This window comes from Sebastes umbrosus, chromosome 5, assembly GCF_015220745.1.
Source record: "Sebastes umbrosus isolate fSebUmb1 chromosome 5, fSebUmb1.pri, whole genome shotgun sequence".
Taxonomy (NCBI): Eukaryota; Metazoa; Chordata; class Actinopteri; order Perciformes; family Sebastidae; genus Sebastes; species Sebastes umbrosus.
This window is the reverse complement of record NC_051273.1, coordinates 6,045,701-6,060,309: the sequence shown is the minus strand read 5'-3', so window position 1 is coordinate 6,060,309 and position 14,609 is coordinate 6,045,701. Positions and strand designations below refer to the sequence as shown.

At 39.1% G+C, this 14,609-nt stretch overlaps 1 protein-coding gene across 3 annotated transcripts in view; it reads left to right on the top strand.

The window, feature by feature from the left end:
• dennd1b (DENN/MADD domain containing 1B) overlaps positions 1 to 14,609 on the top strand; it is a 137,861-nt gene that overhangs the window by 104,417 nt on the left and 18,835 nt on the right. For all 3 annotated transcript variants that reach the window (XM_037769162.1, XM_037769161.1, XM_037769163.1), the window contains 5 exons: positions 2,834 to 2,924; positions 4,220 to 4,260; positions 5,564 to 5,599; positions 7,062 to 7,118; positions 9,506 to 9,595. In XM_037769162.1, the coding sequence (XP_037625090.1) occupies positions 2,834 to 2,924; positions 4,220 to 4,260; positions 5,564 to 5,599; positions 7,062 to 7,118; positions 9,506 to 9,595 (315 nt within the window). The remainder of the gene's footprint in view (positions 1 to 2,833; positions 2,925 to 4,219; positions 4,261 to 5,563; positions 5,600 to 7,061; positions 7,119 to 9,505; positions 9,596 to 14,609) is intronic.

The window sequence follows — 14,609 nt, the reverse complement described above, 5'->3', positions numbered from 1 at the left end:
ATGAAAAATGACTTAAACGATAATCAGAGTAGTTTCTCAATAGATTTTCTGTCATCCGCTTATCGATTAATCAACTAATCGTTTCAGCTCTAATTGTATAAACTGTTGGATAGTTTAATCTCTAACAAAGCATCATACTTTATAAGATCTTCATATGTTTTGTATGTAAAATCTTTTGTTTATTTGTAAAGTAACTAGTATCTAAACCTGTCAGATAATTGTAATATCCTTTCAGCATATTGTAATTCAAGTGCTCTGAGAGAAAAGACTTCTACACCTCCTCATGGCTCTGTTTTCAGCCTTTAAAAAATCTAGCCCGTGACGGAAGACTTTGGCCAATCACAGGTAATTTCAGAGAGAGAGCGTTCCTATTGGCTGCTCAAATTGGCTGTGCTCCGGCTGGTGGGCGGTGCTTGGTATTGCTTTAACTGATCTCAACATGGCTGCCGGGTCACAAACTTTCTCATTTTACAGCTAAACAGTACGCTACAAGATGTTTCTGAAAACATCTGAGGCGAGAAATAGGCATTACAGTAACAGAATATTGTTTCATATTTGATCAGCGCTGCCTAGTCTGACCGTTTGATCAGAGTTTGTGAGTGATTGACAGCTGCTCTGAGACGGCAGGCTCCAGATCAGCTCTGATTGGTTGTTTTCCTCCAGTCTGTGAAATCTTGCAGATGCCATTAGGAGCACCGGAGAACACAGAGGAATATGATTTTCTTTCAGATTACCTGTCTCAGGCACTACTGTCAGGATATAGTGACTGTTTTACAAAAATTGCTTTTTTTAAACATATTTGCTGCAATTCTACCCACTGCTGCTTTAAGTACAGTAGTTGAGTAAATGTACTGAGCTCCGTTCCACCACTATTTACACATGTAGGTTGGGTTAGTTTAATGTATTTAAGCAAAATTATTCAAATGTTAATGGAGTACATTTGGACTGGAGTACTTAAGTACTGAAGTGTGAATACTTTTTAAAAATGTATTTAAAAGTCTCTACTTTTTGTTTGACTAAAGCTGCTCCTGATGCGGTCCGATTCTAAAATGATTTTGTTTCTTTGAAATTATTTTTTCTTCTCTCTCAAAACAAAGAAAATGAGCCCTTGTGTTGTGTTCTTGTGTTTGTGCACGTGTGCATGAGCAAGTGTCGGTTTGTGTGTGTGTGTGTGTGTGTGGTGATCACAGTCTGCCATTGTTGAGTAATGTCCAATTAAGGCCCACAGTGAGGCAGGTAATCTGGCCGGGGTGTGTGGAGGAAGACGAGGGGGGAGATATTAAGTGGAGGCTTTGGCTAGGTGATGATTTGGGTTGATTATCTGCACTAATTGGGCCAGCCGAGTAGCGGAGCAGTGGTTGAAACCTGCAGCCTCACCTCTCATTAAAATGATCTAATGATGAGTCTCCGGCTCCTCTGACCAGAGGAGCGGGCGGCCGTGTCGGTCGCTAGTTAGCAGGCTGTCCCCGAGGACACACGCCCTAAAACAACCTACACTGTTGTTACACTTTGGACACAGAGGTGGGAGTAGGAGTGCTACAGTTAAGAAATCATCTGACAATATGTTGTTGTCAAGTATTAAAAAGAATAATGTGCCTTTTGTTGTTGTTCTTGAAAATGCAAAAGAGTGCTTAAAAAAGGTAGGAGGTGTTGATAGTTAATTAATGCAACCATCAGTGTTCCAAAGTGATTCAAATAGCTTTAAATCTAAATACTTTATATATACTAATTATTTTTGAATGTCACCATTACTGATTGTTACCTGCTTTTCCCTCCTACCTTTATACAAATAAACTCTGAAGATGTTCAAAAAGATGGATTTTAGTTTAAGATTGAACACAAAGATTTAATCAACATACACAAACTGGTAGAAAGTGTTTTTTTCAGGACTTCTGCAGACCTTGGCCGCACATCTTGAAAATTAAGAAAAGTACTGCAGCTGCTTGTTTTTTTTTTTACGCCAGAAACTTGCCAAGATTAGCCCAAGGATTTCACTGGAAAGTATTATTTCCACACAGTGATTTGCTGATATTATAAGCGATGGGACAGGAAACTAACAGCCACTTGGGGTCAATGTGGTTGGATTTAGCTAATAGGAAACAGTGCACCATATGTGTGACTGAGTGATCTACACTCACATCATTGTTTTAGAGATTTTCTTCATGTTCAGTATTTAGAAAGATGATATACAGTTAGATTTTTTTTCCCTGCAAAAACTACAATGCAACTGTCAGTCACATAACTGAGCGTGTAAACTGCTCGGAGGAGGCACCAGAGAGCTGATAATGATAAGAAACGTGTTAAAAACAATTTATTGACGTCATTTTGTTTCTCCTTCCCTTCTCATCCCTGCTTTTTATTCGGTCATGGCCTGTAAAAACTAGATATTTCTCATGCTTTAATGCCTAAAGAATGCTTTTATTGTGTTAATCACAAATGTTGAGGTGTGTGCGCTTGTACTTGTGTAACATATTTACGTGTGTCTGCGCTCATGAAATGTGTAGCTGTCTTGGCTGTTGGGTCACTATTTATGAGATGGAGTTTTATGCGCTCCATGTTACAAAGGGAGGAAATGAAACTTCCTCATGTCTCAGACGGTGTGCAGCATGTAGTCTGCCGCTCTAATCCCTCACCTGCTCCACATTACCAAATCCCTATTACCTGCAACCCACCTAATCTTGGGATGTAGTTTCTGTCAGGTAGGATTAATAACACCCCACTGTGGTGTGGCACTGAGTGTTTGAATCTGTGTGTATGTGTTTTGTATCTGTTTAAGTGTGTCCACTCCCCCCCCTCCACTCTTTAATAAGCACGTTGTAATTTATGGTTGCAGTTCATCGACGGACGGCTGGCTAAATTGAACGCAGGCCGTGGCTTCTCCGACGTGTTTGAAGAGGAGATCACAGAGGGGGGCTTCTGTGGAAGTGAGTAGTGCTAGACCTGTCTATCAATTAGTCACATTACAGTATATTTATTTGCCATATTTCATGCAGTAGGCTGTAGTTATTGTGATATAGTGAGATGTAAAAACAAAACAAGGGAGACATTTTTAAAGTTTTTAAAATGAAAAGAAAAGTCACTAAGAGCCTTTCACTGCCCAAATAAAATGTCTCGAAACTCTGAAACGCATTTCAGAAGCTGATTTCAGCTTTTGAAATGTGATTATTTTCTGGTTTCTTTACTGCTCTATGACAGTAAACTGAATATCTTTGAGTTGTGGACAAAACAAGACATTTGAGGACGTCACCTTGGGCTTTGGAAAACACTGATCGACATTTTATAGACCAAACAACTTATCTATTAATCAAGAAAATAATCAACAGATTAGTCGACAATGAAAATAATTGTTCGTGGCAGCCGTAATTATTTTTTGAGTCACGTATTAAGGCCGTTGTTCAATTTCTCATGAACACACCTGTGACCACATAAGGCACTTTAAATACTAATTTACTAATTAACTGTATTGTTTGGAAGAACATAATTGAATTGTTATGACTTGTTGTGACTCTTAGCCATTCATTCATCTTGACTGTCACCTTGCTGTAAAATAAATTAGGGAACTGATACAAAGGTTATTTGTAAATCTGATTGAATGTGACAAAAGAAGATTGACGAATGGATCACTAATGTTTTTGGCAGGATTGAGCTTTATTACATGTGGAGACTGCACGAGGCATCAGAAGTTTGAAATCCCACAGGAGCGCTCAGACAAATTATGATATCATTTTGATCACAACACTTCAGGTTTGAGTCATATTTACATGACAAAGAAAAAAAGGAAATGGCATCCAGATGTTGCAGCTAAACATCCATCATATTATTGGGCTTATGAATTCTGATCCGGAGCCAAACCCACACTGTCATCTGCAATTCTGCTCTCTAAACATATGAAAGCCCTGGACACCATAGAAACATCTAAAACAGTCCTCCATTCTGCCCTTTATATCCAGTTAATGATTTTACATTCAACAGTAATTATTATTGATTATATGACAAAAGGGACAGAAGAAGAAAACAAACATTAACCACATTACCTGATGCTGTTCCGGTCGCCAGGTTTTTTTCTACATTTCTCTAAATGCTCAATAATGTACGAGAGCTACGAGACTGTGTCACAGTGTAATATACATAGTTACCTTTGCTTTGCAGTGTTATAATGTTATGCTATCGAGTGCAAAATGATTAATTCATATTCTCTGTGTTTCATACATCCCTCCAGGTAATTCAAGGTCTTACCAGCAATGGATGCACACTGTGAAGGTATTCACAGAATGTCCTGCATATCATACCTAAATGCTTTTATCTATGTTTTTTTTTTTTTTTATGTTTCACTCATTTCATTCTGGAGTTATATTTAATTGAAAGTGTGATTGACACGACTCAGCGTTTGAAGTCCTGGTGTTGCATTTTGGAGTGAAGGGGGGCTGCCTGAATGTACAGATCCAGCTTGAGTGCAGTTTGGTGTGTGTGTGAAGCGGCGCGTGCAGCAGGACAGTGGAGACAGACAGACAGGGAGGGAGACAGAAGTGATTTGACGTGACAAGACGTCCTCCGACATGACATGTTGATCTGGCAGCAAACACAGGCGTTACTCCGCTGAACCGACCCAAGAACACAGATCTCTCCCTCCTTCTTCATCTCCTGTCTCTTTCCTCCTCTCCTTTTCTTCCCCTCTCTCTCCCTCTTTTCATCTCTGTCACAGCCCCCCCTCTGTCTCCCTCTCACTGAGTATCTCTCCCTCACCCTCCCTCTCTCCCCACGCCGTCAGCTAAGGCTGAATTAGTTCTCTAGAGTGCTCTTCAAAGGTTTGTTAAAGTTCACATTTCCTGACTGACAGGGATCTATAAGAGGGGCCTTCACCTCGGCCTCTCTCCTCCTCTCCCTCTGCCGACTTCTGAAACGCTGTCTGCCATTTACTCTGTTTAGCCGTTTAGCCGGCGCTTTGTGCTTACACTAAAGACCAAACAGAGGAAAAGAGCGAGGCGCCAACGGAGAGAGATGCAGCAACTCTGAGCGAGAGAAAAGAAGACAGGCACAGAGAGATATTGGGTGCCATAATGTCAGTCTGCAGAACTCAAAGTAGAAATCAATCAGTCCCTTCCATCGCTGTTTTAGGCTGCTTCTAAATAAAAACCTCCTGAATGCTTTGAACCGTGCCGTTTATCATGGCTCAGCGATGTGATACTTTGCCTGGTGTCACCATTTGTATACTGAAGTTGCATTGCAATACTATTTACAGCTGCACAGGGAGTTTTGGTTGCGTTTGATATTGAAAATGTGACTACTGTGGGAGTTGAATGATACGGTAGAAATACTAATCACATTGATAAGGATACTATACATCACAGTATGACAAATATATGCAAAAATCTAACTAAGCATATCCGCTTGCTCTGAGTCATTCATGTTGGAATTTGCTAAGATCATCACGTTATGATTGCATGCTGTGTGCATAATATGAATATTTAATATATTAAAGGAAATGTGAATGTGTGTATATGGGTGGAAACTCACCCAAAATGCCTCAAAATGACTTACTAATCGTTTTCTGTGTCTATTACAGAGAGGAGGAGCACTCATCAACACAGCTGTGACTAAAGTACGTTCTTCTGCAAAACGCTCAGATGAATGTAAAGTAGCTTAACCCATTTAGTCCCGCAACTGACATTTTCAATTTCCTTTGGTAAAGTGTTCTCTGGGCCTGTCTAAGCACAAATCTGAAGACGGTGTCAAAATCGGTCAAACTGTTTGGCTGAAAACTGAGTTTTTCTTTATCACAATATACCTAGTATTGCAGGAATGGTCCCCAAACCAGGAGATGAGTTAGCACTTTAGCAAGGTTCCCTCGTCTGGAAGTCAATGGGTTTTTTGAATGAGTTTTTAGTTAGATGCCTGAAATAAGGTCTGTGGTTAACGTAAGCTGAAGAGATTTTAACGTTTTGTTCTACGACATAAAATACGTCAATAGATATCCCACTTATGAATTTTGAAGTTTTTAATATGTCTTAATAAAGGTGGTTGCTAACAAGTGGCTAAATGAGACTACTAAACACCATCACGCCAACTCGTCCTCCTTTACAGCATCATTGTGTATACTCGCGTTCATGCGACCGTGGTGTAGTTTGTTTATAGTTTACGTTAGCTTTTTAATTCTGGTGATTGAATTCACACTTCAAAAATCATTAAAGTGGTGTTAATTTGTGGAGATTATCTTGCTGAACAAAACGTATAAGTATCATAAACGTCATAAAAATACGTCATCCCTGCATCATTATATTTTAGGAAAAAACAATAGTCCCATGTGCACAAAGACTAAATATAGTATGATAAGGAAATGGTGTATCTCGTAGAAACTACAAGGAGCGCAATCAAGTATTAGGTATTGGTATCAACTCATAACAAGTTGACATATGCAGACACATATGCAGTGTGAAATAAATATTTCACATAGAAAACATGTAATAAATACAGTAGTGTTTAGTGTTTTTCCTAATTATTCAAAAATCCTGACTTTGACTATTAATAAAAGTGTGATTTTTCATGTGATCTAAAAAGTACTGTTAGATGCTTGCCCAAATTTCAAGACTTTTGACCCATCAGAGCAAATGTTGTGGCATTTTTCCTAATCATACTAAATATAGTCTTTGGGCACAAATGGGTTAATGCAATGTTTCTTTCTATAGGTGCATAACTTGAAACATTAAGTCCTGAAAAATAGACATTTTGCAGGTTTTATTTGGTTGAAATGAATCAGTCTTCTTGAATATACAACAAATTTAATTTGTAAACGTGTCTGTTTTGGAATATACAGTGGAAGGAATGGGAGTATTGTAGTGTGTGTCGTCGTGTGCTGTACAATAGGTGGTCACAGTGCCCTTTCATGTTATCACCTCCTGTTAGTGTGCGAGTCTCTCTTATCCAGACTTTTGTCTCTGTGTTTTTGCCACAGCGATCAAAGCATTTCTTGATGTTACATGAAACCAGAACAGAATGTTAATGCAACATGTTTTGATTAGTAATCCATGTGTGTGTGTAAATGTGTGTGTTGTTTTTCCTCCTAGGCCAAGAGTCATGCCAAGAGGGGCATCCGGGACTTTAAGGGCAGACTTAAAGCAAAGGTGAGCAGCGCGGACCTTCACACCTCTCTGACACGCACGCACACTCGTAGAAACATGCACACATACTTCAGATACAGTAGACACACACACACACCCTCATAGAAACAGACAGGAAAGCTGCTTTACATGGAGTGTGTGATTCTGACGCTGGGCTCTTTAATGACTGTTGAAGCCTGCTTAGCGCTTTGTTCAGGGCTGTACATTTTTAACCAACGCCCCTCTGGCTATGGCCTGTCATGTCATCGGAGCCCCGGCCCCTCTTTCTCTTTTATTGTCTGCATATTTCATCAGTGAGCCTGTGATTTCCTCAAAGCTAATGTAACGAGGTGTATGTTTCCATAAGCCTGATGGATTTGATAAGGCAATAGCAGTTTGATCTGTCAGTGGGAAACTGAGCAGAGAGGGCACACTGATGATGAACGCGAGGGGTGTGTGTGTGCGCAGTGTGTACAAACACACACAGAAGAGGTGTTGAAATCTATTTGATTTGAAGTTAAACAGATTTCCTGTGCGTTCGTAAATTAATTCCCAAAATACACAAATGAATTAATTCGACTTTTCTCAGGATCACACTTCGTCCGTGGTGCATTTATGCTGCTGCCAGCCACAGATGTCTGCACAAGGAGCCCAATGAACAAACATATTGAAATTAAACTCATCAGTGGTGGTTACCTTGAATTTAATTGTTATAACCTTGTAGAGAACATTTTAAAGGATGAGGCTGTTGATATTAAATATATCTGCTGTTATCAAAAAATCCCATGAAAGGACCAAAACTATTAATGCGTTAACTTCTTCTCTCGATGTTTTCCGACTGCAATACCATATCTGTGGCTCTGAGACCCAAAAGCATTTGTTCCTACTGAAGAAAACAGGCCATGAGTATATACTTTATTTTTTAAAAAGCCTCAGTGACTTACTAAAACAGCTGGGAACTGTAGTCTTTTAGCAAACGTTACTCAAACAGGAGTAAATGCTGCATTTGTAAGGGACTATTTTAGGGGCGGATTTAGTGCAATACGGAGTATTTGCAGTAACAGGACGGTGTGCGTTCATTGTTTAATAGTTTTTAACAACACCTTTGAATCTCTGGCACAGATCAATACCCTATATCAGACTTGAGATACACAATACTTGATTTACTGGCAGTAAGAAAAATATAGACTATCACCAGACTGATCCTTTAACTTATACACAGTAGTGGAAGAAGTACTCAGATTTTTTACTTAAGTAAAAGTAGAAATACCATAGCCTATAAATACTACTTTCAAATAAAAGTATATCGAATTCAAAATGTTACTTAAGTAAAAGTACACAAGTTTTATCAGCAAAATGTAATTAAAGAATGAAGAATGTCTCCTTTCACAGTGTTATATTATCATAGAATATTATATTTATCTGTTTCAATACATGTAAGAGCTTTTTAATGTTGTAGTTCGTCAATGTGGTGCCAATTTTATGATACTTTGTATACTACTGAGTAGATTAGTAGTATAGTACTGCGTCATATCATATAATCTGATCATTTAAAAAGTAACTATAAGAGTCAAATAAATGTAGTTGAGTAAAAAGTACAATATTTACCTCTGAAATGTTGTGAAGTAGAAGTATAAAGTAGCATAAAATGGAAATACTCAAGTAGGGATGCACCGATAGCGGGTCGGATATAGGGCAGATACTGCCTCAAATAGCTGGATCGGATATCGGTGACAAAAGGGCTGATCTATTAAAATCTATGTTTATATACTATATACATTTTATACTGGAATTTTAATTCCTGATTAAGTTTTGACCAATTTGTTGCTGCAATAAAAAGGTTTACACTTGAATTGTAATTCCTATTTTCACCAAGTTGCTGGTGTACGATTTATTTTAATAGTAAATAACAATTCAGTAAATTTATATCTATGTATTTATTTGTTACAATTTGTTTTACAAAGTTGATAGAGTTTGAAAGAATGATCCCAGTCACACAGGTTATTAATTAAACACTGGATTCTGATCGGTACTTGGTATCGACCGATACCCAAAGCCCAGGTAACGCTATCGGTATCAGGATTGAAAAAGTCGGATCGGTGAATCCCTCTAGTATGTCATAATTGTACTTAAGTACAATACTTGAGTAAATGTACTTAGTTACATTCCACCACTGCTTTTACTAATGAGAAATAGAAACAAACTGGACAAAGAGCATCGTTGCTTTAGTTCAGTAACCTCTTTCATTCTTTCACTTGAAATGAAGTAACATAAAACGAGGGAGCAACACACTGAGTGTGTCGTGGTTCGGTTCGAATGCAGATAGAACGTTATTCTTTGTGTTCACTTTTCACTTAAGTTCATTTACAACACAAGTCATCTGAGATTTACATTCATCGTTTGTCTCTCAGGAAGAAGAAGAAGAGGGGATGATGGTCTGTGCGGGGTCTCCCACCAGCACCAAGAGCCTGTCTCCAAGGAGACTGCAGAAGATGAGACGGGTACGACACACACACACACACACACAGATGCAACTCCATGTATACTGACTGATCATACCAGAGCTCAGTTTTCACTCGACCGACATGGATGCAGTCTTCCACTTCTGTGCTCTTTCCGTCCACTTTTTGCTCTCGTTTCTCTCTTTCTTCTCTCTCCATCCCCTCTCTCTCTCTCTTTTTTTTATCTCCATCCTTCCCTCTCTCTTTCTCCTCCTTACGTTCTCTCTCTTGCAACAGCTCTTGGAAGAAGTACAGTAGTTTGTCAGGCTGCCAAATGTAATGATAAGCATTTTTTTTCTTACGACGCACTCGTGTTGTACATTCAGTATTTTTCTCTGAACAACACGGACAGTAGAAGCAACTCATCTGCTGGTCAGCATTTCCTCTGAAGAATTTGCTTGTGCACCATAAGTGGATAGCACGCCTTTGTTGTGTGCAGAGCTGGCATACAATGTGCAAGCACAAAATACACATTCATCAATAAATTTATCAAGAGAGGAGGTAAAGACGTTAGGAGATGATAAGACGCCGTAGTGTAAACGAAAACGTACACATATAGTTCTTGGAAGTTTAGTTTAATGTGATTAAAATCGCACACTTCTGTACAGTATTAAACTCATACGCATACAGCCTCAGGTTACTAGTTATATCTCCCACCTTATATCTATACCTCTGTACTCCCACTTCTTACTGCTAAAGGAAAAATGCACACAAAAAAACATGGCTGTATGCGCACGCTGACATTTGGTCACAGTCATGTAGGAGTGTGATTAGGAGAGGTTGTGCTGTCTCTAATTAGCGTTGTGTTTCCTGTGTGTGTGATGAGGCTGGAAAGTCTTAGCGCAGAGGAAGGTGTGACGGCCGGGGAGAGGAGAGGAACGGCAATTAGGGCTTTTCTAAAGGCCTCCTCGGACACCCTCCCCCCCACCAACCCTCCCACCCCCAGCTAGCACACACACACACAAAGACGGGCCAAACCAACACACACAGATTAACAGTTAACATTCAGTTGATGTGCGCACACACACCCACAAACACGCACTGCATTCAGGATATATACACACTCTCTCACACCCCTGTCCCTGCCATTGAGGCCTGTTCATTGCCACAGTAACGGGTCCCTGGAGACCGCTGGAGGAGGGACACACGAGACACGTGTCCCACAGCACTGGTTTAGTGTGTTTGTGTTTATATATATATATATATATAGTCCATCAGTTTCTTTTCAGCCACACACAATGCTCCTCCCATTCTTCTCCTTTCACATTCTTAACTTCATAACCCCGTATAATATTATTATGTATTATATATATATTAATATATTACCCCCTACATGTTAAAGACACAAACCCCAGGAGGAGAGTGCACTCTGACATCCCGAGATTTTTTTTTTCTGTCAACTGAAACTAAGACGGAAAATTGAGAAGCCAAGAAAGCCTTGATAATTTATGGCCTGTCGGTGTGCAGTAACCCCTGAAAGATTGAAACTCTTCAAAACAGTACATTTTACTGGGAATAGTTGGCTCTTTCAATGTGTTGTTGTTTTTCTAGCCAGCTTTGTTTATGTCTTTATACACATATTAAAGCACATTACTTAGAAAACTCAAAAAGTTATTTTATGTTCAGTTCAGGAAGAAGGCTTTTTTTTGTTTATAAAATACCACCGGAAAATCATGTGGCACGTACATCATGAAATAAAGACTGAGATTTATTTTTTTCTTAAGTAGCGACACTCTATGCTAGCCATTTATTTACTTGCACCTGACTGTTTAAAGCACAGCGTATTTACATTAGAGTTCCGGTTCAAAAGAACGCTGGAGGAAAATATAGCTATTGTTCTTCCTCTCTTTTATCTCTCCGTCTCTGTCTGTTTCTTCCTATGAAATCTTGATACTGTGCTCTGCCCACAACTGTCTTGACCAGGTGTTCCTTGCATGAGAAATTGCTCTCAGTGGGACTAACCTGGTTAAATAAAGGTTAAGTAAAATGAAAAAAAAAATGAAAACCTACCTTTACCTCCTCATACCTCCCCTGCCTCTTGTGCCCACACACAGACATCTATAGCAGCACCTAATCCTATTCCTAACTCCTCATGCTTTAAAATGTGTCTCTGTAGACAAACCAAGATCGTGTTATTGTCCAAACAATCTCAACAGTGCTTTCATTTTCAGGCCTAAAATATTTATTTCCTAACATAAATATACTTTTCTTGAATTGACATGAGGGCTACAACTAATGATTATTTTCATTGTCGTTTAATCTGTCAATTATTTTCTTGATTAATTAATTAGTTGTTTGGTCTATAAAATGTCAGAAAATTGTGAAAAATCAGTGTTTCCCGGAGCCTAAGATGACATCCTCAAATGTCTTGTTATGTCCACAACTCAAAGATATTCAGTTTACTGTCATAGAGGAGTAAAGAAACCAGAAAATATTCACATTTAAGAAGCTGGAATCAGACAATTTTGACTTTTTTTTTCTTAAAGAAATACTCAAACCGATTAATCGATTATCAAAATAATTGATGATTATTTTAATAGTTGATAACTAATTGATTAATCGATAAATTGTTGCATTTGTACCCCGTTTATATTAGTGATGGTAGACTGATTATTAGAAACACCTCACAGTTAAACAGCACCACAAATACATCAGCCTCTAAAATGACCATCAAGTTGAATCAGCACCTTTTCAAGTTCAACAAAAGCTGAACATTATAACCTTCATAAAGGTAGTATTGTACTTCATTAGTTTTAGCTGCTGTAGATGTATATTGAAGCTAGTGCTAATATTGAACAATATTCATTAAAGTAAACTCACTTCATTTACATTTAACATAAGATATTTATTCTCCTTTAAGACTTAGAGACACATTTTTGGTGTTGTGTCCTTAGCTACAGCGCATACACTCCACAACCGACTCCCTGTGTCATTTCCACACGTCCATACCTCTGACCAAGTGACCAACAAAGGCTCATTCACCTGCTAATATAAATTCAGAAACATGTTGTCATCTGGCGCTCCAAAAATGTGATGTGATTAAAGACATCCCATCCTCCCGTATGAAAGAAAAAAGACTTGATACATTTTTATCATTCATCATTTTTTTTTTCCTCTATGTCTGTCCTTGAAATGAAATGAATGATCCTGGAGTAGCTTCCTTTTTAATTAATCATAGCAAAAAAAAATAATCAGAGTTATGAAATTCATATTCCATTTGATCAGCCAACACATGTACCAAAGTGAAAGTGCCGCTGTCATTTGCGTACATATTTCAGCCGTTATCTGGCAATGTGGGTGCTTTCGCAGTGTTTGGTGAGCTTGTTGATTAAGAATGTAGGAGGAATCCTTTCGTTTGACAAAAACAAGACTGAATTGGACTGCTGACTTTTTGTCTGATACAACTAAACAACAACCATTGTTTTTGGCTCCTGTATGGGCTTGTGTGTGTGTGCCACATCTGTTTTTGAGATTCGGTATATCTGGTGTGTGTGTGTGTTGTTCTGTAAGCATCTGTAAACAGAAAGTGTGAGCCCTTTTGTACCTGAGCATGTTTTTGATTGTATGTGCACAAACACGCGTGCATTTAGCAGTTTGCCTCAGGTTGGAGACAACACAATGACATCTGTTAGGAGAGCAGAGGAGAGGAGAGGTTGGGATGGTGTGTTATGGACAGTGACAGCCAGCAGGCGTGTGGCCGGGCTCAGCCTCAGGCTCTGCTGGACTCTTCACCTGGTGAGGCAGGAGAGGTAAAACACCACATCGCCTAGGGTGGAGGGGGAACAGGGAGCTGACAGAGATGTAAAACAGAGGAACAAAGTCACTTCAGTGTGTTCATGCTGCAGTGTGTGTGTTTGTGTGGACACACATGTGTACCGACTGTACACATGACTTGTGAAGTGTCCGTGTGATAACGGTGGAAATGTACATTTGTGCGGTTCTGATTACAGCATCATTTGTCTCCGAGTTCAAACATGCTGATACTAATAATATGTATTTTTAGTACAATAACACTTAACTTGAAATATTGCTCATAAAGCATTACACAGACAGTGTGCATGCATTATGTTCAGCACATGATTGAAAATGCTATAATATGAACAATATGCAAAAGCAATACTTTCTGGGTAAAGTGAATAGCTAATAACTATTTCGCAGCATGTACTGTAGATTATAGAGCGTACAGTGCGTTATAATTCATAATAAAGTCATTTTTGATGTAATTGTAAATGGAAAATAGCCCAAATATGCTCATAATATTCAGTGTGAGATTAATATTGTGGATAAATATTGTTAGATGAATAGTTAGGATGCATTATAAGTGCAGTGACTCTGGCCATAGCGGTGTGTGTGTGTGTGTGTGTGTGTGTGTGTGTGTGTGTGTGTCTACATGGTTATTTGTATGCGTTTGTAGTCTCCACTTCATTTAGTTTCTCCTGCACTTCAGAGACCCACTGGCTTCCTCGCTGAAACCAAAGTGCCATCTGCTGGCACCGTCTCAGTACTGCACCGCAGCCATTCACAGAAAGCCACCAGGTGATTTCACTGGATGAGTTTAGTCCAACAGAATGAGCATAATGCACATTTTTCCTTCTTTTATATGGCTCCTTTTTTAAAGCCAAAGGGAAGCGGGCTTTCAGCAACAGCCAGTTGGACAGACGAGCAGTGGATCTTGCCTCAAACGCTGTGTGTATTTTTTATTTTTTTTGAGTGAGCAGCTCTTAAACAGACTTGGCCGTACTTCTGCAAAGGCTCTGCCTCTCCCCAAGGTTTGTTTGCATTTTACCGGCATCTCTTTACATACACTGCCAAGCTGTGAGATCAGTGCCCACTCAGAAATACCATATGAAATGTATAATGTAAGGCTGGGCTATTAAAGTCCGCTAGCGTTTGGCCCTGTCACAGAGAGGCGTAGTTGTTCCGCATAACCGGTCATGCAGGGAAGGAAGGGAAAAGAGGAGGGGAAAGTTTGTTTCTCCAAATGCAGCTACTAAAATGGACGGTGATGACTATT